A 27,835-nucleotide genomic window follows, 5' to 3' on the forward strand; every position below is an offset into this window, starting at 1 on the left:
TAATTATTTTATAGATTTAAGCAAAGGATGTGAGTTTAATACCTACATTCTAGTGAGCAAACAAGCTTTCTGTAATTTATAAATTTCAATTAAAGATTGGGTAATGAAAAAAATGTTAAAGTTAAAACAACTTAGTTTTCAGTACACTAATGAATTTTTACTTTGTAATACAATATAGCTGTCACATACAATGGCTCTGATAGGCTTAAGTCAAATTTCAATGGGCAAGGAAGGCCAAAGAAGGGTTTATACAATATTCAATATGCAATCGTATCTATTCAGTATACAATAACAAAATAAAAAAAGTACTAACCTAGAAACACAGAAAAAGAATTTATTGTTTTTAAATTCCAGAAATTAAAAATAACAGAGTAGCATGTAATGCATAACAAGCTGGCCCTATAATTTCTAAGCTACAGTCCAATAGAAGCATTAAAGAACAAGAAACAGTCTACATGTTTTCCTACCAGGTAAAGACACCTGAGAAAGTTACCCATAAAGAAATAGGCTTTAATACTCTTAACTACAAATAACCTTTTACCGTTACATTATGAAGATATGCTCTGTGCCTGACAGGACACTAAGCCTTTTCCCACAGAGCTTCTGTTACCGCTCAGCTGCAGGCTGTGATCTATCAGTGATACAATATTCCACATCAATACCAAGCTCATTTGATCAAAGCAGCACAGCAATGTTTTAAAACCATCTGTTTATATTCAATAGTATGTAAAAATCACAGTACACAAATTTGGATATGTTTAACTTGTCCATAAATAAGAGCATATTATCTTAGCGTAGGCTTTCGAAAGAGGTCTGAGCAGTCAGGCCAATAATGGGGTAAACAGACTCTACATTTTGACTAAAGTAATTATAAAATTGCAATTGTTACCATCACCAAGAAGTAACAAATAAATACAAATTTAAAAAAATTTAAGTAGTTCCTCTGGCAGCAAAATTACATCTACCATAGTAACATTTCCAAGCAAAAAAAATCAATTCGGAGCTTGAATGTATTTTGTGCTTTTTTTTCTATAAAAATGCAGTGTTACTCTCAGACATTTCTAAATAACTAGATTTATAAATGAGCAGTGAATTTCTTTTCATCACAGTTTATTTTTAGTTCATGGTGTGCAGATTATAGAACTAAACTATAAGCTTTTTACCAGTACTTTAACTGTATGAGTCGTGGTCTTTTTATTTTAAACAGTGATTTATTGTCATTCTTAAGGTAAACAACAAAAACAAATTCTAAAATTTTAACTTCAAATTAAGTCTTTCAAATTTCAGATGACAGAGCCAATAACTGGTAACAGCTTCTTCAATTTCATATTAATAGTCTAATTAAAAACTTACTAAGGATTACCTGGCAATAGATTTGAAAGTATCGGGTTTCTGTTGAAGGCAAACAAACAAAAAAACATGCAAAATACCTGCCAAAACACATGATCTTCTTTCTGATTTTCTATCTAAACTCATAAAATGTTTATAAATACATGATCATTCTACACAATACAGAGCTGCTAGAGCATTGCTAAAGGAAATTACAGTTTTTGGTCTTACGGAATAAGACTAAGATGGAAAGGGGGATGAAAACGGTGAAATCTGGGGGTGCAGTACACTCTTCCTACGCACAAGCACGCGGCTGCTCATCCGGTCAGGTCAGTACATGATTCTCCCGGCAACTAAGAAATCAGAACACAGCTATTTCCTCGTCCTAGAGTTAACAATTCTTTTAAAAGCTCTATCCAGAAAGGACTGTTGGGTTGTTTTGTTTTGTTTTGTTGTAAAAGGGAACAAAGAATAAATAGGGAAAAAATTTCCATCCCCAAATTCATATAACACAGGCTCAGTGAGCTGTGAGCTTCAGTCAGACTGACCGGTGAAACAAAACTGTTAGTACCATGAGACAGGTGCTACCCTAGACAGTTCAAAACATGATCCACTAAAACAAATACATGTTTATATGCCTCAAACAACTAGAAAGCTTGTCATTACTGTTTAATTAGCTCCTAGGATAATAGAGTTCTAGGATTTTGTACCTTCACGGTATACCTGAATCATTACTAGCAACAAAATGCCAACTTCAAAACTGCTATGAAAGTAAAATCATCATCAGAAAAATTCAGCCTTATTGTAAATGAGGGAGAACTTAGTGCTAAATACTAATACCAAATGTATGAAGGCAGAATTTTTGTTTGTGGAAGACAGAATGAGGAGTTAAATGTACCCAATCAAGACCAACTGGAATACAGAACAGAGAACTAAAAATGTTTCAGAAAAAAAATAATAATAAGAGGAAGAAGAAGGAAAATGGAGGTGATCCAGGCAGCAAAAGAAGAATGGATAGAATGAAAATATAAGAAAATGAGGCACATGCATATGGCTCTCTTTTTTCTGACTTCTGTGTTCCTAATACTTCACAATGTAAGTGGCATATAGGTCACACTAGCAGGCAAGGATGAGCTTTCTGATGGATAGTGATGAAGGATTTGGGGCTAATGAATTTGTTTTCTTGTTTTTGTTTTTGCTTTTAATCATACCTGAAAGCCTTGAATCCTTGCTAAATATTCCAGTTGTTTTGAAGGTTGTACTGGAGAACAAGGGGGAGTAGGAGAACTTCCTTTTAAACCTATGGCTTCAGCTGTAGGAGATGTTCCATTCATTAGGAGTTCCCTGGCAATTGTAGCTGAACTATTCGATGTGGGAGATATACTGAAGAAAGAGCTTGAGGGTTGGTTCATATCTTTGGGTGACAAATAGCCTAGAGTAGTGCCAGAGATTACTTTGTGGCGGCTGGCTTCCATCTCTTGATAAACATCAGGAGACAAATGAAGAATTCCTTTTGGAGCTATAAATAAAATTAAGGAACATTGTTATTACATTTAAATAATTAAAACAGAAACATGTTATAGCATTATTCACATAATGATTTTACTTGGTTTCATAACAAAGCGGTAAGAAACTTTCAATTAAGCATCTTCCTCATAGGGGCCAAGGCATTTGCTGCCTCAATTTAGAGGTGAATAACATGTCAGAAGTTTAAAAAGATTGAGAATGTGCTGGGTCTTCAACCTGCAATTTAGTATTTTATCATCTCCAAAAGAGACATGAAACCCCTCATATATGCAGCAATTGAGAAACAGTAAGTCAAATGAAGGCTGAATCAGTCCAAGTCATCTGAGGTACAAACTCATATACCCGATGGCCTACAGGTGTTCCTCCCCTCACAAAGGTATCCCACAGACAATTCTAACTCATGAACACTTCAAAAAGTGACAGAGTATCTTCTTCCCAAAACTGGCATTGTCTCCTATCTTGATAATCTCATTATGATGCCACCATCGATCTGCTCAGGTGCCCAACCTATACAGCATTTTGACTCATCCATAGATAAGCAGTTACCATAGCCACTCCAGAATTTGTCCCGTCATAATCAAGTATGCTAGCTCAAGCCAGACCACAGGCAGGTTCTGATATTAAGAGGAGGGAGCCGAGAGATACGTTATCAGTCGGTGGGGTTGTAAACATATAAAAGAAGCCCCTTCCTTTGACTATCATTTGTCTCAGAGATGTTTCAAACCACATTTTACACTGAATGTTCTAATGTCTTTGGATCAGATATTAGCACCTCTCAAATCTTGTTATCTTTAAAAATTATTGAGAAATCACCACTTTTGGAGAATGTGCTCTGACAGACACAACTTAATTCCCATGCTCTTGCCTCTCTCTCTCTCTCCCACCATTAACCTTCTGATTTAAGCCTTCACTGTTTCTCACCTGGACTACTGTTAACAATCACTACAAGATTTCGCTGTTGTGGCGCCTGGGTGGCTGTTAGTTAAGCTCAGGTTGTGATCTCAGTGTCCTGGGATGGAGTTCTGGGTTGGGCTCCCTACTCAGTGGGAAGTCTACTACTTCCTCTACCCGTCCCTCTGCTTGTGCTCCCTCGAACATGCTCTCTCTCTCTCTCTCTCTCTCAAATGAATAAAATCTTTTTTTAAAAGTTTCACTACTGCTAGTCTCCCTGGTGTACATTTCCCCAAATGTCTATAACACAGCCCCAAATAAAAGTGTCCCATGATAAATAAATCTAGGAAATAATGCAAATGATCTCACATACACACAGCCCTACCTTTTGGAGGATGAAAAACGCGCATTAGTGGCATAGTAAAGACTGAGAAGTTTAGAACAAAAATCTATTCAACCTGGTTTAACCCAGGACTTCACAAATTTATTTTTTATCCAATTTTTTAAATTTTAATTTAATTCTAGTATATTTAACTTACAGTGTTATATTAGTTTCAGGTGTATCATATACTGATTCAACAATTCTATAACCTAGTGTTTTACATAACATTAATAACAACTCTTTTAAACACTCTGAAAAATGCTAAGGCTAGCCATTTTCTTATTTCAATGTCTTTTCTGGCTTCCCATCACTGAACTATTAAGTCGAAACTCCTTGGGATGACATACAAAGCCCTTAATCATTTGGTTCCTCCTTACATATCTATTCTCTTCTAAATTCTTCATGAAGATCCCATGTTCCCAGTCATGCAGATATAGTCACACTTTTCCAACATTCCATGCTGTTTGATCCCATCACATCTTATTTCTGTTGTTCAATTACAAACACACGCACGCACACACACATGGTTAAGCTCCTATTGGTAGGTTCCAGGCACTGTGCTAACCAATGCTGTCCTGACCTCCAGTCAGGTTGAGTCTGTTGGGAGAGGAAAACGAAAAGGGATCATGTAAAGTGGTAGATGCCTCAGTGAAGATGGATCCAGAGAGCAGTGGGCATGGGAAAGGAGAAGCACTAGGAGCCCAGGAAAGGCTTCCCGGACATGACACTGACAGCAGATTTCAGGAGATAAGGAGAATAAAGCCAAGGAGGAAGAGAACTGAAGGCAGAGAGACAAAGGCAGGGACCAGTGGAGTGCGTGTGCCAGAAAACCTTCAGCGGTTCCTTACCGCTAGGGCATGAAGAGACAGGTGGGAACTGCAAAAGGTTAAGGTGGAGGGAGTTAGGGGCCAAGATCCAGGGAATTTATCCTGATAGTATCAAAACATAAAATATTTCTTATTTTTTAAAAATAATTTATACAGCTCAAATTAATAATTTTATTTTATGGATTTTATGGATTGGCTTTATTATTATGCCTTTGTGTTAGTTTTATAACTGGGAAGAAATTTCAATAAATTTTTTTTAAAAGAAAACATGCACTGGATACAGACAAATCTTCCTCTCATCAGAGGAAATGACTATTAACATTATGCTTTAAATATATGCTTTTAATCTTTTTTTTGTATGAACTTTTTTGGTGTTGAGTTGAAGAAATATGTTAAAACATAGGCCTATCCTATGATCCTGTTGTTTATAAAACAATATACTTCTACTACTACTATTAAGGCATAATATTTCACTACATGAATTGTTTCCTTAAACAAGTCCATATTGTTGGACATCTAACTTGTTTCCAAATTTTTGTAATTATAAACAACATAGTGATGAACATTTCTGGTTTTAAATCCTCGTTTATAGGAAAATTTATTTCCTTAAGTTACAAGCAGAATTGCTATTCAAACAATATGCATTTTAAGTTTTGACATTAACAATCTGCTCCAAATTGGTATAACTCTAAAAAAGCTGTAAGAATTTCACACTCCCATATTAATATATGAAAGTACCTATTTTTTCCTATTTGGGGGATGAATATTATTATTATTTAAAAAAACTTTGCCTCTGCTTTGTGTTTAGATAAGTGAGAAGATTTTTAAATGATACCCTCTGTACCAAAACAATAAAAAAAGGTACATTCAGTCCTACACCCTGACCTCTGGGGAGGTGAGAGGAGCTACAGATCCCCAATGATTTAATCAATCTTGCCTACATAATGGAACCTCCATATAAAACCCTTAAATGATGAAGCTTGGAGGGCGCCTGAGTTCTGAATATATTCATGTGCTGAGAGGGTGGTGTACCCCTATACCAACTGCTGTGCTCCAGACCCTTCTGGGCCTCACCCCATGTACCTCATCATCTGGCTGTTCATTTTATATCCTTTATTTTAAAAAAACAGTGATAGTAAATAAAATATCTTGCTGAATTCTGTGAGCCATTCTAGCAAATGATCAAACTTGAGGGGGTTGTGGGAACTCCTTAAATTGAGAGCCAGTCAGTAGGTGAGAAGTACAGGGGGCAGCATGGGACTTATGACGGCATCTGACATGGGGGCAGTCCTGTGAGGCTGAGCCCTTCATCTGTGGGGCTCTACGTTAATTCTGAGTTGTGTCAGAATTGAGTTAAACTATAAGACACCCAACAGGTATCTGGAAAATTGGAGAATTGGTTGGTATGAGGGAAAAAAAATCCTCACATATTTGATGTCAGAAGTGCTGTGAATAAAAACAGTTCATATGTCAAAATTGATCAAACTGTACACATTATGTGTAGCTTATTATACTTCAATTATACCTCAATAAAGTTGTAAGAATATTTGCCAATTTGATAAGTGAAATGTCTTACTGGTTTTTGTTATTTCACAAGCCGCATAAATACCACAGATAATTCTTACTTAAATAATAATTTAAATGTTATGACTCTAAATTCTACACTCAATTTAAGAAGTCAAGAAACTAACAGCATTACTTCAGTATTGTTATTCTACAGCAGTAATGGGCTTGCCAATAACAATATTATAAAGCAACAAAAATGCTCTCTCAACACTCCAGAGAGGCATTACATCACAGTGTAAGAACTCATGCAGAGTTCAGGCTCCCTTATTCTACAGTAAAGCCCGAGTTGACTTTTCTTCATAAATAAAGAAGATTCCTTTCCAGAGAGCTCAACTATTATAATAGTTGTTGAAAGACTTTAAAGACACATGTGGATTTCTGCGGTCAACTACTGAATGATTTTTAACTTGAATATTAGTAACAGAGTGTATGGATTGGTCACAATTCATTTATGTTCTTCCTGTTGTAAATATAAGTAGCTTTTCAGTAGGGTGAGGGCCTGAAAGTAGAATCAAAGAGTAATTTAGGCTATACATATTTAAGAACTTTAACTTATTTTGCCAATTAGGCCTCCTGAAAAACTATGCCAATTTATGCTTCTATTAGCAGTATGTGACTAAACCTGTTTTTCTCATTCATCTGTTGACACAGCTTTTAGTTATTCTAAATAATTATTGACACTACCACATTTCATTGTTATATTGATTTACATTTATTTAATTACTGTGCAGGATAAACTTCTTCTCGTGAAGAAGGCCTGTGCCTTCTTTTCTGTTAGTCTGGACCTCAGTTTTGCTCCGGGACTTCAAACATATTTCCCTTGCTCAAGCCTATTACATCCTACTAGATGTTAGATGTCCCTAACCCATTCTCCCCTCATCTCTGTCTGACTTTGTCTTTAATACTCCTACGCTGGTACTAATGGTCTGTAACCATTGTACATAGCTACACTGCAGATACAACCCTGGCATTATGCACTTTAAATGAAATTATCTCATTTAATACTCCACAACAACCACAAGAAAAGGGCATTTTTATTTCTCTATATTAGAAATGAAAAAACCTGAAGCATGGCGCTTAGCCAAGGTCCTATGGATAAGACAAAGCAATGCTAGACTATGACTCTGAGGCATCTGTCTCTAGAGCCTGGATACCTAAACATTACATTCGATGACCTCCTGAAAGAACAACTGAGGAGCTAAGTGCAGGGCCCAGCCAGCTCCAAACAGGTACATTTAATCCAGGAATTAAACTCCACACCTGGGGTTTGCCTGGGGTCGACACTAGGCTGATCCATGTCACTGTGGTTGCCCTTCAACATTCCAGAGACAATGTCACCAAAATTTCCCTAAAATATGGATGTTCGAATAGGATTTTAAAAGCCCAACCTTGCCAACAACTGTGAGATCTGACAAAATGAGGAATGCTGGGCCATCGTGCCCATTTTACATGTTTCTCCCATTAGGCCTGTGCTTCTTTCTAGTGTGTACGTGAACCTTCCGGTTCACGCAGAACCTCCTGGAGCATCTTCATGGAGCTCCAGTCCTTACTGGGAGAGTTGCAGAGGACATTTTGAATCAAGCTCTCTTTAAAGATTTTATCATATGTGCAGATAAGCAAACTGGGGAGAACCTTGCCTTTCAATGTTCAATAACGTCCTAACTCTCTGAGAGAGGCCAAAGAACGTGTTAATGAGTAGTGAGTACTATCAGGGTAGCAGAACAATAGGGCAAGCCAATGTAGTAAGATCGACAATGTTATCACACTGGTGCAAATGGTTAATCTGTAAGGAAGCACTTCTCTGCAATCCCATGAAATGAGTACATAGCTATTTCTTATTAAAATCAGTTAGTCACTTTTTATATCAAAGCTTTGAATTTTTTGAAATTTTGTCACAAAACTTGGACTAAATTTTTTAAATAAATATTCAAATATCCAATAATCCTCAGGTCTTCTTTTGCCACAGTGATTTTTGCATAACAAAAAATTATAATTCACATAGGGCTAAAAATTTCTTTTAAGTGAGAGAAGGAGCAGAATGCTGGGGTGGCAGATTCCTCTGACTGAAATTTAGCACACGTGGGGTAGATAGACTCTACTTCTACTTCGATAACATCATGGACAATTCACCAAATTTTAATAAGAAAGTCAATTATCCGTGTATATTTTGAAAGCTGATGCCTCAGATTTTTATTCCGTCTTTGGCCAGAAAGAATATTTTGCTGGGGTGCTTGGGTAGCACAGTTGGTTAAGTGTCTGACTCCTGGTTTCAGCTCAGGTCCTGACCTCGTGGTTGTTGAGATCAAGCCCCATGTCGGCATCCACATTCAGCACGGAGTCTGCTTAAATAAATAAATCCTGAGTGTGTAGTGTACAGCATGGTGACTATAGTTAACAATACTGTATTGCATATTTAAAAGTTGTTAAGAGACTAGATCTTAAAAGTTCTCATCATAAGAAAAAAAATGTGTAACTGTGTGGTGATGGATGTTAACTAGACTTCCTAAAACAAAATCAAATCAAATCAAACTAGAGGAAAAAAAAAAAGACTCCATCTCCCTTTGGACCTTACCCCACCCCTTTATAGTCCCCTTCTCTAAAATAAATAAACAAATAAATCTTAAAAAAAAGAAAAGAATATTTTTGTTTAGGGTTATCTATCCTGCTCTTGATTATCATCAATTATTTTAAAACACCCCTCAACTTTTTGAACTGGTTATCTGAAAAGTTACTTGGCTGCTACTGGCAAAATTGATTCCCAGTGAGTTTTGTTTTTTAAAATCTCTTGTCCAAAGTTTTAAATGGCGGCCAGGTACTAATATGTTATGTGGCTGATCTTCCTGTTGATAAAGGTGAAGTCCACCTTGCTAGCATTTGCTGCTCACTAAATTTCCCTTGTGTGTCTTGATGGTGGTAATAACATCTTTTGTCATCATTCTAATCTGCTCAATAAACTTTATCTTTAAAGTTTCAGAAACAAATTGTAATTTTAGAAAAATCTTAAAAACTGGGAAATGGACTACTGTTTCACAACAGGAAATCTGAGAAAAGCATGAGCAATAACATGATTTATCTATTTTACAATGATTTTTAAAAAATCATCTCCACGAAAATTCATGAAATCCAAGTAGGGTCTATTGTATTATACCAGTATCAATTTCCTAGTTTTGTAAATGTACTGTAATTATGTAAAATGGCACCACTGAGAGAAGCTGAGTGATGGGTACACGCAAACCCTCTGTACCACTTTTATAGCTTTAAAAAGTTGTAAAAACCCAACTATAAGAAAGCGCTGTTATATTGCTCTGGGCCTCTCGCTCTGTACAGAGACCCTAGAACAAGATCCTGTTGAGACATCAAGGTAGGAAGGACAGTGGCACTAGCACTAGATATGCCCCTCAGAGCAAGCGGGGCTGGCATTGGTGGGGCAGAGCAAGCGGGGCTGGCAAGCTTGAGGGCTGCAGCTTTGACCACTGCCCCTGCCTAATGCAGTCTCTGGTTTCCAGGCTCTGGGCTCGAGGCTAGTGTTCTTCCTATCCCAGGGAAGTTCAGGGCCATTTATCAGATGAGCACATATGCAGCCCAAGAAGGAACCACCAGACCACCATGGTCACCTTCCCAGAGATGGAAATAGTCAATCCATCCTCTGCATTTTCTTTAGCTACTAAGCTGATTGGACCTTAGAAATTTCCACTTCCAGCAAACTATAAGAGACTCTTAACTCTAGGAAACAAACTGAGGGTTGCTGGAGGGTTAGGTAAATGGGTGACAGACATTAAGGAGGGCTACTTGATAATAATGAGCAACTGATGAATCACTAAACTCTACCCCTAAAACTAATAATATAGTATATGTTAACTAAAGTGAATTTAAATAAAAAATTTTTAAAAAGAGAAATCTCCATTTCCTGCTACCGTATTGTTGAGATACAATGGAACAGGGTGTTATTTTTAGGGGACCCCACCTCTCCTTTTCCACACAGCTCAGTATCCACCTGTCTTCAAGCTGAGGCTCAAGGGTCCCTAGTTCTGCCTAATTTTTAAGTCAAATATAAACTATTCAAAAGGAAACAAAAACCAATTAATGCAAAATTTGGATGAAGTTCTTCTGAAAATCAAACTAAAAAAGGAAAATGTTGGATAAAAGCAATACAATGGAAAAAAACAAATGTAAATTATTTATCAGAGTTTTTAATTTTAATTTTTTTAAAAATTTGTTTGAGAGAGAGAGGGAGACCAATAAGGGAGAGTGAGAGGGAGAAGCAGACTCCCCCCTGAGCAGAGAGCTGGACATGGGGCTCCATCCCAGGACCCTGAGATGACGTGAGCCAAAGGCAAACACTTAAAAGACTGAGCCACACAGGCGCCCCAGAATTTCTTTTTTAAGGTGAGTTTCAGAATCAGCTTGGAAGGAAAGTTCTCTTAACTAGCCAACATTTGATCACATCTCACATTACAGATAACACTAAAGCTATTCTGATTAAAGAAACAACTACACTGATGGGACATATGGGTGGCTCAGTCCGTTAAGCAACTGCCTTTGGCTCAGGTCATGATCCCACGGTCCTGAGCTGAGCAAGGAGCCTGCTTCTCGTTCTGCCTCTCCCCCTGCTCATCATGGTCTCTCTCGCTCACTTGCTCTCTCTCTCTCTCTCTCTCTCACTTTTTCTCAAATAAATAAATAAATAAAATCTCAAAAAAAAAAAAAGCTACACTGAAAAAGATGTCATTACTGAACTAATGAATAAAATGACATATTTTAATGTGCTCAAAAAGCATAAATTAAATCAGTGCTGAAAACTAACCTTGTTCTTGCCCTTAGAGTTAGCACCAATTTTGTTAATTTGTGCATTTTATTGGTCATTTTTTCTTTTTTCTTTGTTTTTTTTTTTGGGAGGGCAGGGGCTACATTTAACATGATGTATGTGAACTTATTAATTTGGTGAATGCATATTTATTAAATTACTGGCAGAACTTGTTGGCAAGATATGAAAGTCTTCTGGTGAGCATAGTACCAAGAGGGAAAAGTGCTTAGTGCAGCCCTAATCCACAAAAGGTGGAATCCTAGGGGAGAGTCCTGACAGAAAGCCATGAAACAGAACCCTGCAAACCTCAGGGGGATTGTGCCTTCATTATTTCAGTAGTATAATGCAGTGGAGGGAAACAACAAAATGGTAAATGATAAGCTTCCTTTAAAAACCTAAAAACAATAATAGCAAAAAAAAAAGTGCTTTTGAATTTTTTAAAAAACAAATTTCAAATAAATTGGGAAATGCCTTTGGAAAGCTTGTTCTACTGCACTAATGTACACTATCTTAGCCAAGGAAAGGGGCTAGTCAAGAGTTTTCAAACCCAGGAGCTGAATTGTTATTTTTTCTTGAAAAAAGAAGAAAAATTTAAAATATATAATGACAAAGGATAAGGACCTGACTATGATAAATAAATCTACAATTCACCTTAAAAATAAAGATGGTCTCAGTTGGCTTATGTAGAAGCTGCTCAAGGCTCAACATTTTACTAAGATAGAACTGTGAATATTTCTATTGAGTAAGACAAAACTGTTAGGGTAAAAAAGAAGTTTGAGAGCAACTTGTGAAGATAATGAGCCACGTTCAATTATGTGTCATTTAAATAGGGTTAAAATGTTGCTTATAAAATAAAGATCATTAGTCATCTTTCTTCACACACACACAAAATCCATTAGTGACTACTTCCCTAAAACTGCAAAAAAAAGCCCCCACCAAACCCCATCCCCCCAACAATGGATTATATCCCTCCATATGATACAAATGACCAATCTCTCAGCAGGAAGAAACACATACTTAAACAGTTGTCTATTGCAAAAACCCCCTACATTGCATCCCATTGTTCCCCTACTAGCACCCCAAGCATCTGTTCTAGATAGCTCATAAAACAATAATTATAGCTAAAACTCACACAGTCTTTACTGGAAAGCAGGCTTTGCATGTATTACCTCAGTAATCCTCACAATGACCCTCTGTCACAGGAATTATGATTATCTCCATTTTTACGGTCGAAGGCCCCAAGGCACAGCAAGGTCATGGTGACCTCTCAAAGTTACAGCTGGTAAGTGGCAAGCCTTGGGACTGAAACTAGGCATCTGGCTTTGGGGTCAGCATGTATAACTACCATTCAATCAGTAAAACAAACAAACAAATATAAAACCCAGAGCTATTATTCTTTGCATCTGTAAGTTCAAGTTCTGTGCAAATGAGTCCTGAAATAGTCTAACACCAGAACAGAGAAAAGAAACTGTCAAGATAAACTTAATATGAGGTGTCTCCTGTTTTTCACTTCAAACTGATTCTCTAGGCTCAATGAACCAGAGTCTCACTCAAGTAGCATAATAATAGAAAAGACAGACACAGGAGCCAGGCAGAAATTACTTAAATAAAATAAAATAAAATAAAATTCCTCTTGTGAAACTACCCTTTGGGAAGATATTGAAAAATAATGTGCTCAGCCAGCATCATAATTTTGTTGTGAGAAAGTAACTTCAAGTATTAGGTTAACATAATAGAAAAAGCACAGCTTTAGGATGAAAGAAGGAACTGCAGAGAATGAGGACTTTAATCATCAACTAGTAGTAAAAGGATTATTTCCACTGTGGTATCTATGAAGATCATGTGCAGCCAGAATTCACAGCCTATCCATCAATAATAGAGTCCCCCACCTTGGGTATCACTATAAATAAAAGGGGTAAACTGGGCTTGTACCTGCAACTAACAATAACAAGGTGGCACCCCTCATTCACAGGCCAAGTGGCACCCCCACACACACCACTAGAAACAGGTTTATAAAAGAGTCATAGTCTCACAGTATCTTATGAAAATGTCCAAGTTTCAATCAAAACTTGCAAATGATATCAAGAACCATGAATATCTCAAATTGAAAAGAAAAAAATCCAAAGATACAAATATTGAGAGGACAGAGATTTTAGAATAATCTAACAAAAATTTTATCAAGTATAAACATGCTTGAAACAACTATAAAACAGAAAGGTTTAGCAAATAGAAAGTCTCAGAAAAGAAATGGAAGATAAAAAGGAAAACCAAATGACAATTTTGGAACTAAAATACATGGTAATTGAAATAAAAATCTGAGTGGATGGTTTCCAATGGCTGATTGGAGGGAACAGAAGAAAGAAGTAGTGAAGTGGAAGTTAAAAAGATAGAAATTACCCAATACAAACAACAGAGGAAAAAAAAAAAGACTGGAAAAAATGAATAATGAATACCTCAAGGATTAGTGAGACTACAAAAGAAGATCTAAAATCTACACTTAGATTTTAGGAAGAGGGTGGGGCTGAAAAAAGCACTGAAGAAATAATGGCTGAAAATGCCTGAAATTGGCAAGAGTCAAAAACCTCACAAATTCAAAATGCTGTGTGAACCCCAAGTGGGAAAAACATAAAGAAATCCACAATAAAACACATCGGAGTTAAACTTCCAGGGCACCTGGGTGGCTCAGTGGGTTAAGCCTCCGCCTTCAGCTCAGGTCATGATCTCAGGATCCTGGGATCAAGTCCCACATTGGGCTCTCTGTTCTGCAGGGAGCCTGCTTCCTCCTCTCTCTCTCTCTCTCTCTGCCTGCCTCTCTGCCTACTTGTGATCTCTGTCTGTCAAATGAATAAATAAAATCTTAAAAAAAAAAAAAAAAAAAACTTCCAAAAACTAAAGACAAAGAAAAGGAATCTTGAAAGCAGGCAGAAAAAAAGCAAAACTTAACCTGAGAAAAACAATTCAAACGACTGTAGATTCTCATCCTAAATCAGGGGTGCCAAAATGAAAAAGCACAATATTCATCAAGTGCTGAGGGGAGTGGAAGTACTGTTGATTCAGAATTCTATATCCAGGGGTGCCTGGGTGGCTCAGTGGGTTAAAGTCTCTGCCTTCAGCTCAGGTCGTGATCCCAGGGTCCTGGGATCGAGCTCCACATCAGGCTCTCTGTTCTCTCTCTGCCTACCTCTCTGCCTATTTGTGATCTCTGCCTGTCAAATAAATAAATAAAATCTTACCAAAAAAAAATTCTATATCCAGAAAAAAACATTCTCAGATACAAGAAAATTAAAACAATTTTCACCAGTAAACCCACCCTAAAAGAAAGGCTACACCAAATCCTCTAGCAGAAAGGAAACAAAGAAAGAAGGAACTGCAGAACATAAAGAAGGAAGAAGAAACATGGTAATCAAATAATATGGGTAAATATACTAGAATATCTCTTCTTGAGTTTTTTTTTAATTTATTTTTTTATACAAAGCAAAAATTATACTACTATCTGATGTCAGTCTAAATGTAAAAGAGGACAGGCACCAGGCTGAGTGCCTGGGCTGGCTTAGACAGCAGAGCATGTGACTCTCAATCTCAGGGTCATGATTTCAAGCCCCACATTGGGCATGGAGCCTACCAAATAAATAAATAAAAGTAGGTATATATGTATATATGTACATATAGAGAGGACATACTTAGGACAATTATAAATAAGAAAGGTAAGTGGATAAAAAGGGAAGATTTCTATATTTTATTTTAAAGTATAAAATAACAATATTAGTAAACGACATTATGATAAGTTATATAAAGTAATACCTAAGGTAACCACTAAAAAGAAAAGGCTATATAATGAGATACACTCAAAAGTAGTCTAGATAGGGGCGCCTGGGTGGCTCAGTGGGTTGAGCTGCTGCCTTCAGTTCAGGTCATGATCTCAGGGTCCTGGGATCGAGACCCGCATCGGGCTCTCTGCTCAGCAGGGAGCCTGCTTCCCTCTCTCTCTCTCTGCCTGCCTCTCCATCTACTTGTGATTTCTCTCTGTCAAATAAATACATAAAATCTTTAAAAAAAAAAAAAAGTAGTCTAGATAATCAAACTGGAATTCTAAAGAGTGATCAAGTAACCCATAGGAGGCAAGAAAAAAAAAAAAAACAACAACAAAAAAGAATAGATAGGAAAAATAAAATGGCAGATTTAAACCCTAACATACCAATAATTATATTAAATATAAATGACCTAAATATACAAATTAAAAGGAGATTGGCAGAGTAGATTAAAAAATATGACCCAATTATATGCTGTCTAAAAGAAACTCCAAGTATTATGAGATAGGCAAGTTAAAAGTTAAGGATAAGGAAGTTTTTCTCATAAATATTAATCAAATACTAATAAAAAAAAGAGCAGGGCATTCTATTTCCAAAAGAGGACATGAGGAAATCTATTAACCCACCCCCATCAAGGAACCATAACTGAAAACTATTAATTTAAAAAAACTTTCTTAATTTTCTGGAAATAGTTTTAAGTGCATACAACAAAAAAGACATTTTCCAATGTAATAAAAAAAATTGGCTAGACTCTGTCCCCAGTTCTTAGGAGGTAGCCTCTAAATCCTTGGAATTTCTTTTGTTATTCATGGGGGACCCCTTGGACCACATCAGGGTTTATGCTAACAAAATGATTCAAGATGGGTGATGGCCATGTCAGAAAAACCAACTATGTGATTAGATGGTTAGAGCTTTGAATCAAATTATATTAGCCCAATTTCTGAGAAAGGAGAGAGCTGGAGACTGGTATCAACTTCCTGGCCAATGAATGATTCAATCAGTTATGCCTATAAAATAAAACCTCATAAAAATTCTGGGCAATCTGAAAACTTGAGTGAGCCCCCCTGGCTGCCAATACTCTGTGCATATTACACATGATGCGTAAGGAAGGATGATGCACCCAGACTTCATGAGAAAGGGACTGGTAGCTTTGTGTTTAGGAGCCTCCCATATCTCACCCTATACATCTCTTGGCTGGTTCTGATTTGTATCCATTCTGCTATAAAAATATCATAATCTTAAGTATAGAACTTTCCTGGATTCTGTAAATCATTCTAGTGAATTATCAAATATAAAGGGCCATGAAAAGCCGTGAATTTATAAATAGTTGGTCAGAAGTGAGAGTGGTCCTAGAAACCCTCCAATAGCGGCTGGTATCTGAAGGGAGGTCAGTCTTGTAGAGACCATGGGACACTTAGTGTAACTCCAGGTTCTGCATCAGAAGTCATTATACTAAGTCACTGATCAAGAAAATCTAACAAATCTTGGTAAAAACAAGAATCTGTGGCATTTGAGCCATGACCCATATTTTCCCCCATAAACAGCTAAGAAGATAGTGGTGGGGGCTCTCTTTCTCCTCAATCTCCTGTTAAGGAATATGGCATTTTACCAGGAAGGGCAGACTACCAGAATATCTCATTTCCCCTAGCTGTAAGCTGAAAAAGCTAAATTCCTCACATACATACACACATGAAACTGGGAAATCCCTTCTTCCATCCAGCCCCCGCTCATACAAGTGAGGGCTCTACACAAGCACAGCAGGCTGAAAAAAATGTGGGAACTGACATCCCTCCCTCAGCTTGCTCAGAGGAGCGAGATTCATGTCAGGAAAGGCAAGCTAAGGGCAACAGAGTCTACCTCCCCTGCCCAACACTCTGGTCATAAAGCAGGGGTATCACTCTCAGATAAGTGACAACTTATCTGTGACAACTCCCCATTCTCACTCCAGAGCACTGACTCAAGAAATTATGCCCAGGGGGTGAGGCAGTCTATAACAAAGCTGTAGAGCTCTCTCAAATGAAATTATTCTATTTGAAATGGATTATGGGAAAGGTTAAGCCTAAAAGCACTCTTGAAAACACTGGAGATTTTGGTGGTTAGCAATCCACAGGAGTCTGCTAACTTCATGAAAGCAGCAGGAAGTTATACTGTAAACCTGTCAGTTTCCCAGAAAGAACCAGGGAAAGAGACAGACATGAAGAGTGCTCTTGGGGTCAAAGCCTGAAATACTGGCCTCAAAAAATATTCTGAAAAGGGATCCAAATGTAATTGGATCAGATTTGCAGCAATTTACATCCCAAGAAAACAACAGGGCTATCTGCCAGCAATTAGTGGAATCCAGCAGCTGGGTGTTAAATCAACAAAGGCAGAAAACTTAACAGAGATCAGACAGAGAGTAAAATAGAGCCCTACTAAATCTACTGTCATCCTATTTGACCAAATACATGCTAAAGACTCCTTCCTCTGAGAGAGGTGACATCAGAGGCTTCATACTGCAAGAGAAAAAAATCTCACAAAAATAGTCCAGCTTTTCACCTAAGAATAAGATCAAGACAAGGATCCCCATTTTGATACATCTATTCAATAAATATTAGAAGTTCTAACCAGAGCAATTAGGCAAGAAAAAGAAATAGAAAGCATTCAAACTGTAAATAAAGAAGTAAAATTACATCTGGTCACAGATTATATGATCTTACCTGCATAAAACATGAGAGATTCCACAAACTGTTAGAACTTATACATAAACACAGCAAAACAGCAGGACACGAAGTCAACACACAAAAATCAGTTTGGATTTCTATACATAAACAAGCTATCTGAAAAGGATATTAGGAAAACAATCCACTTACAATAGCAGAAAAAATACAATATTTAGATTATTCATACTTGTGAATTATTAAATTTAATATTATTAAAATGCCCATACTGCCAAAACCATCTATAGATTTGATACAATCCTTATCTAAATACCACTGGCTCTTTTTATAGGAAAAAAACTTAAAATTCTTATGGAACTGTAAGATAGGCAAATCAATCTTGAGAAAGAAAAATCAAGCTAAGGACACCACACTTCCTGATTCTGAAACATTACAAAGCTAAAGTAATCAAAACTCTGGGGACTGGCATAAAAATGGATATATAGACCAACAGAACAGAACAGAAAGTCCAGAAATAAATTCCCATATATTTGGTCAAGTAATCTTTCACAATGGTGTCAAGAATACACAATGAGGAAAACACAGCACATTCAACAAATGGTGTTGGGCAAACTGGATATACAGAACCAAAGGAATGATACTGGACCCTTACTTTACACCATACACACACACACAAAATCAACTCAAAGTGGATTAAAGATTTAAACATAAAATCCAGGCAATGATTTCTTAAATATGATACCAAAGCACAGGCAAAAAATGCAAAAATAGACCCAAGTGGGACTATTTCAAACTGAAAAAATCTTCTGTACAGAGAAGGAAACCATCAACAGAGTGAAAAGGCAACTTATGGGATTGGAGAAAATATTTGCAAACCATGTATCTTATAAGGGGGTAAATGCTCCAAATATACAAAGAACACCTACAACTCAACAACAAAAAGACTAATAATCTGGTTTAAAAATATGCAGGGGAAGGATCTGAACAGATATTTCTCCAAAGAAGACATACGAATGGCCAACAGGTATATTAAAAGATGCCTGACATCTCCAATGATCAAAGAAATGCAAATTAAAATGTTAATGAGGCATCACCTCACCCCTAGTAGGATGGCCATTACTTAAAAGGAAAAACAAAGAAATATTAATGAGGATGTGAAGAAATCTGAACCCTTGTACGCAATTAATGGGAATGTAAAATAGGGCACCCATAATGGAAAAAAGTATGGAGATAACTCAAAAAATTATAAAAAGAACTACCACATGAAACAGCAACCCCACATCTGGGTGTTTATCCAAAAGAACCGAAAACAAGATCTGAAAGAGAATTTGCATTCTCATGTTCACTGCCGCTTTATTCACAACAGCAAAAAGTAGAAATAATCTAATCTCTATCAGTGAATGAATGGGTAAAGAAGAATGATGTATACATACAGCAGAATATTATTTAGCCATAGAAAGAAGGAAATCCTGTTATATGTAATAACATGCATGAACCTTGAGAACATTAAACTAAGTGACATAAGCCAGACACAGAAAGACAAATATTACATGATCCCACATATATAAGGTATCTAAAGTAGTCACACTCACAGAGAACAGAAAGTAGAATGGTCACTGCCAAGGACTGGGAAGAAGGAAAAATAGGGAGTTGCTGTTCAATGAGTACAAAACTTCAGTCATGCACAGTGAAAAAGTTCTAGAGATTTGCTGTACAACATTGTGCTTATAGTTAACAATACTAAAAAGTTCATTAAAAATCTGTTGAAAGGGCAGATCTCATGGATAACATGCTTTTAGCCACAATTAAAAAATACATAAAATTTAATTTAAAAATAATAAATAGGAGGTGGGTGGGGGAATGGGGTAACTGGGTGACAGGTATTAGGGAGGGCACATGATGTGATGAGTGCTGGGTATTATATTCAATTGCTGAATAAATGAACTGTATATCTGAAACTAATGATACACTGTATGTTAAGTAATTGAATTTAAATGAGAAAAAATTAGTAAATGTCCCATATACTAATAATAAACAAGTGGAATTTGAAATTAAAAACATAATACATCAAAAACTATAACATACTATATAGTTGCTAACTGAATAAAAAAAATGCCACATATATTAGCACCCAAAAAATAACATTCTTAGGTATAAATCTAACAAAACATGTACAACCTCTCTATGAAGAAAGCTATAAAGCCCTGAAGAAAAAAAAAATCAAAGAGAACTAAATAAATGGAGAGATAGTCCATGTTCATGGATAGAACTCAATATTGTCAGTATGTCAGTTCTTTCCAACTTGACCAATAAATTCAATGCTATCACAATCAAAATCCCAACAAGTTGTTAATGAATACTGACAAACTGATTCTAAAGTTTATATGGAGAGGCAAAAGCCCCCAAAATAGCCAATACAATATTGAAGATGAAGAACAAAGTTGGAGGACTGATGTTACTCAATTTCAAGACTCACTAGAGAGCTACAGTAATCAAGACAATGTGGTATCAGTGAAAGAACAAACAGATTAAAGAAACAAAAGAGAGAGCCCAGAAATAAACCCCCATAAGTATAGCCAATTCATTTTTGACAAAGGAATAAAGGCAGTACAGTGGAGCAAAGACAGTCTCTTCAACTGACAGATGGTGTTAGAACTGGATATCCATACACACAAAAATTAATCTAGATACAGACTTTACATCTTTCACAAAATCAGTAGACTCAAATGTAAAATGAAAAATTAATAAACTTCCAGAAGGTAATATAGGAGAAAATCAAGATGACCTTGAGTATGGTAATGCCTTTGTCGTTACTCACTAAAACAAGATCTATGAAAAAACAATTGATAAGCTAGACTTCATTAAAATTAAAAACTTCTGCCCCCCCCCCCCAAAAAAAGACAACAGTAAAAAAATTATAAGGCAAGTCACAGACTGGGAAAAAGTATTTGCAAAATACACATCTGATGAAGGACTTTTATCCAAAATATACAAAGAACTCTAAAAACTCAACAATAACCCAATTAACAAACAACCCAATTAAAAATAGGCCAAAGACCTTAAGAGACACCTCACCAAAGAAGATACACAGATTGGGGAAAAAAAAAAAAAAAAAAAAAAAAAAAAATATTCACAAGGCAAATAACCATATAAAAAGATGCTCCATATCATAGGAAATATAAATAAAAATAAAAAATGAAATACCACTACCTACCTAGTAGAATGGCCAAAATCCAGAATACTGATACCACTGCTAAATGCTGATGTGGACATGGAGTTACAGGAGTTCCCACTCATTGCTGGTGGGAATGCAAAATGGTACAGCCACTCCAGAAGACAGTACTCCTACCACACAATCCAGCAATTGTGCTTCTTGGTATTCAAGGGAGTTAAAAATTATGTCTACACAAAAACCTGCATACAAATGTTCACAGCAGCCTTACCATTAATTGGGAAAATGTGGAAGCAACCAAGATGTCCCTCAGTAGGTGACTGGATAAATTGTGATACATCCAGACAATGGAATACTATTCAGCACTAAAAAGAAATGACCTACCTAGTCATGAAAAGATGTGGAAGAATCTTAAATGCTTATTGCTATGTGAAAGAAGCCAATCTTTTTTTTTTTTTTTAAAGATTTTACTTATTTATTTGAGAGAGAGAGTGAGAGAGAGCATGAGAGGGGAAAGGTCAGATGGAGAAGCGGACTCCCCATGGAGCTGGGAGCCTGATGCAGGACTCAATCCCAGGACTCCAGGATCATGACCTAAGCCAAAGGCAGCCGCTTAACCAACTGAGTCACCCAGGTGCCCAAAAGAAGCCAATCTTAAAAGAATATGTATCTATGACTCTGACTGCATGATACTCTGGAAAAGGAAAAACTATAGACTAAAAGATTGGTAGCTTGGGGGAGAGAGGAAGAGATGAACAGGCAAAGCACAGAGGACTTTTAGGGCAGTGAAAATATTCTGTATGATATTGTAACGATGGATATATACCATTAGACATCTGTCCAAACCTGTAAAATGTACAACACCATGAGTGAAGCCTATGGCAAACTATGGGCTTTGAGTGACTATGATGTATTGATGGAGGTTCATCCTTCGTGACAAATGAACCATTCTGGTGAGTGACAGGGAAAATGGGGAAGGCTGTGCATGTGTGGGGATAGATGATATACAGGAACTCTCTGTACCCGCCTCGCAATTTTGTTGTAAAATCTAAATCTGCTTTTAAAAAATCTTTAAAAAAAAAAAAAAGAAAATTTAAAAATAGTCTGACATTTTGTATTAGCACAAAGTGTAACAAAGACAAGACAAATAGCATGGTGGTAAATGTACTAGACTGAAGCCTCCCTATCTGAGTTTGAATCGCAGCAGCAGATAGCCTCTTTACCTTGCTTTCTTGATCTATAAAATGAATTAGACTAAAGGAACTTGAAAATCTCTTTCAGCTCTAAAAGCCTATGAATCATCTTAACACAAACCAGAAAGCTTGGAATAAAACAATACACTTGAATAACATCACCCAAAAAGCCTGTTGAGTGTTTTTTAAAATGGACTATTACTGAAGTTTTTTAAGTCTTAAGAAAAATCATGTAATGCAGATGGCTGTTCCATTGTTAAAATAAACATTTCACATGCTTTATCAGCCATTTTAGTGTTTTTACATGATCCACCCAAATATCAAACTGGTATCTGAAACAATAGTTTGGACATTTTCCATGTTATGAAACATCCTAAATGTTCTTTAAAAAAGATTCTGGTACGTGATATACAAAACATTCTTTCAAGAAAATGCATACTTAATTTTAGTGGAAGTTCTTAGAAAAAGCTTTATTCAGTTTTTCTTTATTAGCAAGTGATATATATGGAAATAAACATGTTGTATAGTGGCAAAGGTGGACCTTAGAATCAGAAGATAGAAGTTTAAGTCTTTACTACCTCTACCTAACTTACTATATCCCTCAAGCAAATTAATATATCACCCGAGCCTCAATTATCCAGTTTGTAAAATGAGATGTTGGACATTCTCCAAACTTTTCACACTTCAGACTGCTTGTATTCTTTTTCTTCTACGCATACCATAGCTCAAGGATCTGCCTTTAAGACAGATTGTATTTATTTAGGGTAATATTTAGGATAATAAATCATCTTCTGTGTTTTTCTACCAAAGAATGCCAATCTGAGATTCAGAACAACTTGAGATAGAAATTCAGAGATACATTTCTAATTCAAAGCAATATATCTACTAAGAAAGAATGCAATATTTCCATTAGGTTATTGAAATACCAATAATGACACCTATTTTTATACTGATGGAGAGCAACACCAAGCTGAGAAGCACAGATCTAAATGGTAACTAAGACAACCAATAAGTGGGGGGAAAGTAAAACCACCATATTCTTTTCATTTGTTCAAATGAAATTACAATGTCAGGTACTGTGCTCTCATGATTTACTTTTTAAATCAAAACAATTGGGTTTTCTTCCCTAGATTGCATTTATTTTTTTAAGTCTTCCCTCCTTTTCCCTTGGGGAGGGGTGGTTAACCATGTTTATCTTTTAGATTGATTAGCTTTCCAAGAAGCAGTTTCAACTTTTAAAAATGTTATTGCAATCACCAATAATACCAAAAAGAGAACCATGCAGTCAAGAGACACTTTCTGAATAAATGAAAGAATAAATGCCACATCTGTTGTATGCAGAAGTTTTAGGGAGACTATCACCACTGCCTTCCTGAATCTTAAACCTAATAGCCCTCAAGCATACAGTTGCCTCTTCCTTCCTTCAGTGTTTTTAGTCAATGTTTTTTTTTTAAAGATTTTATTTATTTATTTATTTATTTTTTAAAGATTATTTATTTATTTATTTGACAGACAGAGATCACAAGCAGGCAGAGAGGCAGGCAGAGAGAGAGGAAGGGAAGCAGGCTCCCTGCGGAGCAGAGAGCCCGATGCGGGTCTCGATCCCAGGACCCTGGGATCATGACCTGAGCCAAAGGCAGAGGCTTAACCCACTGAGCCATCCATGCGCCCCTTTAGTCAATGTTTTGACTACTCTTACTCCTTTTACTTCTCAAGTCAAGGGGATTTTTATCTTTCCAATTACATGTACTCCATGTAGTATGTGCTGAAAGATCATGGATCAAGCACTTCTCTGTTCATATTTGTTTTAAATAAATGGAGTTATAAATTGATTCATGTTAAAACACAATAATGATATGATTAAAATCGGTGCATGGATAGTAAAATGAAGAGAACAGAAAGTCCGAACAAAACCAAATACAGAATCTTAGTATATGATAACGGTAAAATATCAATACCATGGGGATTAAAATCAAAGCCATACTTGCAGTATAAATCCCAGATGGACCACAGATTTAAAGACAAAAAAAGAAACTTATTATAAAAGTTCCAGAAGATAATGTAAGAGAATTTATTTATAATTTCACAGTGGGGAAGGCATTATTAACTATGCTAAGATTACAAGTGCTATATGGACTATAAAAGAAAGACCATGCAAATATACTAAAAAGAACACCAAACTTTAAAAGGAGATTTCACCATAAATAAAGAGAACTTGAAAAATATTGGCAAGTCCTATTATTAAGGCACATTCACACACACTCTGTAATCAAATTAGAAAGAATAGAAGACCAACATCTAACTTTAAAATGAGCACTAGTTATGACACCACTAACATAAAAAGTATTGAAATGGCTCATAAACATACAAAAATATAATTAATTCATTAATTTCATTCACAATAGGAGAAATGCAAAATAAAACTATACTGAATACCATATTTCAACTATCAGATTGGCACAGATCCAGGAGTTTGACAGCACATTGTGTTTCTAAAGCTGGGGGGAAACAGGAAATCTCATATAATGCTGGTAGGAATGTAAATTGTTAAATCTCTACTGAGTATAGCCTGGCTACATCTATCAAAATTTATACGTTTTCATATTCTTTGACTCAGTAATTCCACTTTTAGGAATTTACCTAACAAATACACTAACACACACGTAAAATAATATATGTATGAGGTTTTATACAACAGGATAATTTATAATAGAAAAATAACATAAACCATCTAAATGCCCATCAGTTAGGAACTAGTTAAATAATAAAAAAAAAAAGTCCTATGCATATCAATATGAAAGGCTCTTCAGGACATATTGTTAAGTGAAAAGAGAAAATTGTACAACAGTGTGTCTGGAATGCTGGGGGATATAATACATACTTGAATTTGCTTGTATATGTATAGGAAGGTTCTGGAACAGTACAAAAGAAACCAAACATAAGTTAACTTGCTTTGGGAGACAGGGTAAAAATTGTGTGAATGAGAACAAAAGTGGGGAAAACTTTTTACTTTTTTTGCATTATTTATTTTTATCCATTATAAAAAAACTAAAAAGGAAAATAAGATTAATGATATAATTGAATTGGAACTAAACTTCAACTAAATTCATCATTGAAAATGAAATCAGGGGCGCTTGGGTGGCTCAGTGGGTTAAGCCGCTGCCTTTGGCTCAGGTCATGATCTCAGGGTCCTGGGATCGAGCCCCACATCGGGCTCTCTACTCAGCAGAGAGCCTGCTTCCTCCTCTCTCTCTGCCTGCTTGTGATCTCTCTGTCTCTGCCAAGTAAATAAATAAAAATCTTTAAAAAAAAAGAAAAGAAAAGAAAATGAAATCAAAGGTAAAAGATTTTTTAAATGTCTATTTCTAAAGTGTGGAGAAGTAGATACTTTGAGGGGCACTCGGGATCTCCCATTACAAAACAACTGGTGTTTTTATAAATCTGAATGTACATATGCCCTATAATATATAAATTCCACTGGCAGATGTGATCCCCCAAACTCTTAGACATGTGCACCAGGAGAAAGATTTAAAAATGTTCATAGTTTTACTGTTAATAATAATAAAATCCTGAAAATAACTCAAATTTGGATCAATAATCACATAATGGATGAAACACAATAATGTAACAAATTAATCTTAAATTACAATAAGTGGGAGAAAAAAGCTTAGAAAGAATACCATCTTTCTAAAGTTAAAAAAAAAAGCAAACTAAACAAATACTGTTAAGGACTCATACTTATTTGGTGAAACTATGGAATACAGGGTAAAGGGACTACATATAAAATGCAGATGAACTGGTCACCTCTGTCGTGGAGAGGCATGGGAGGCCAAGGGATAAGAAAGAGGAGAATGTGGAGGTAAGGATATCTGTAATATTCTTATTCTTAAATTGAGTGGTGGGTTCACAAATGTTTATTTTATTATCAGCTTCATAACTTAAATGTGTTAAATGCTTTATGTGTTAAGTTGTGTTTTTTCTTTAAAGATAATAACACACAAGTTTAACTTTTCTTGGCAAACTGTAATACACCACACTGGATTTATAAAACTCCACCTTTCTAGATAAGCTGATAAATAAGTAATTATAAGCATTAACCTGATTTCCTCCTTCTGCTTATTGTAGAAAAAACAGAAAAAATCAGTTAAGTGGGTATATTAGTACTTCAACTTTCAATCTCTGGGAAACTTTCACCTATGTGGCGTTATAAGCTCTCTTCCAGTTATAAAAATGATAGCTTTAGACACCTTTTGATCCCCATAGAGCTCCAAGAAGAGCATATATTTCAGATTTCCAGAACAAATATCTAAAATTAAAATTTCATTCAGTACTTTAGAAAACTATACGTTTTCTCTTCTTTAAAAAAAAGTCAGAGAGGTACCTGGATTGAATCAGTTAAGTGTCCGACTCAATTTCTGCTCAGGTCATCAGAGTCATAAGATCAAGCCCGGTGTTGGGCTCCATGCCTGTGATAAATTTGCTTGAGATTCTCTCTCCCTGCCCTTGCCCCTTCCCACCACTCTCTCTCTCTTTCTCTCTCTCTTTATAAATAAATAAATAAATATTAAAATTAGAAATAAAAGCCATAATAGCTTCCTGAAGTGGATTTCAGTATATAGGTAACTACTGCCCTAGCTCTTTAATACATACTCCATGTTTAAATTCAACTCATTGAACAATTCAGGCCAACGTTTGTGACTCCTTTTGTCTTGTTTTTAAAGATTCATTATTTGGGTGGGAGGCAGAGAGAAAGAGAGAGAATCCTCAAGCAGAGTGCCCACTATACACAGAGCCGGACATAGGGCTTGATCCCAGGACCCCAAGATCATGACCTGAGCTGAAGTCAAATACTTAACCAACTGAGCCACCTAAGCACCCCATGAGTGGTTTGGGGGTTTGTTGTTGTTGTTGTTGTTATTGTTTTTTGTTATTGTTATTTTTAAAGATTTCACTTATTCACTTGAGAGAGAGAGAGAGCAAAAGCAGGGGGCAAGGCAGACAGAGAAGTAGACTCCCTGCTGAGCTGGGAGTCCCAACATGGGGCTTATTCCCAGGACCTGGAGATCATGACCTGAGCTGAAGGCAGATACCCAATCATCTGAGCCACCCAGGCGCCCCAGCCCTCTGAGTATTTTAAATATACTTTTTTGGGGCATCTGGGTGGCTCAGTGGGTTAAAGCCTCTGCCTTCAGCTCAGGTCATGATCCCAGGGTCCCAGGATCGAGCCCTGCATCGGGCTCTCTGCGCAGCAGGGAGCCTGCTTACCCGCCCCCTCTCTATCTGCCTCTCTGCCTACTAATGATCTCTGTCTGTCAAATAAATAAATAAAAATCTTTTTTTTTTTTTAATAAATAAATAAATAAATAAATATACTTTTTGGGGGGGTTGCCTGGGTGATGGTTCAGTCAGTTAAGCAGCTGCTGCCAGCTCAGGTCATGATCCCCATGTCTGGGAGAGTCCCACATCAGGCTCCTCACTCAGAGGGAGCCTGCTTCTTTCTCTGCCTGTTGCTCCCCCTGCTTGTGCTCTTTCTCTCTCTCTTTCTCTCTCTCTCTCTAAAAAATAAATAAATAAAATCTTAAAATATATATATATATTTAAAATTTATTTTTATTAGCCTATTTGTGTCCTTTGTGTTTATTTATTCTGTTGCTATATATGCTGCAATTTACACTATT

The 27,835-nt window shown here is 36.3% G+C and overlaps 1 protein-coding gene across 11 annotated transcripts in view; it reads right to left on the reverse strand.

The window, feature by feature from the left end:
• STAU2 (staufen double-stranded RNA binding protein 2) overlaps positions 1-27,835 on the reverse strand; it is a 324,604-nt gene that overhangs the window by 128,083 nt on the left and 168,686 nt on the right. For 10 of the 11 annotated variants that reach the window (XM_059394724.1, XM_059394721.1, XM_059394728.1 and 7 more), the window contains one exon: positions 2,541-2,848. In XM_059394724.1, the coding sequence (XP_059250707.1) occupies positions 2,541-2,848 (308 nt within the window). Of the gene's footprint in view, positions 1-314; positions 1,683-2,540; positions 2,849-27,835 lie in introns of those variants that run through there. The other variant, XM_059394729.1, reaches the window with a different exon arrangement.

This window comes from Mustela nigripes, chromosome 3, assembly GCF_022355385.1.
Source record: "Mustela nigripes isolate SB6536 chromosome 3, MUSNIG.SB6536, whole genome shotgun sequence".
NCBI lineage: Eukaryota > Metazoa > Chordata > Mammalia > Carnivora > Mustelidae > Mustela > Mustela nigripes.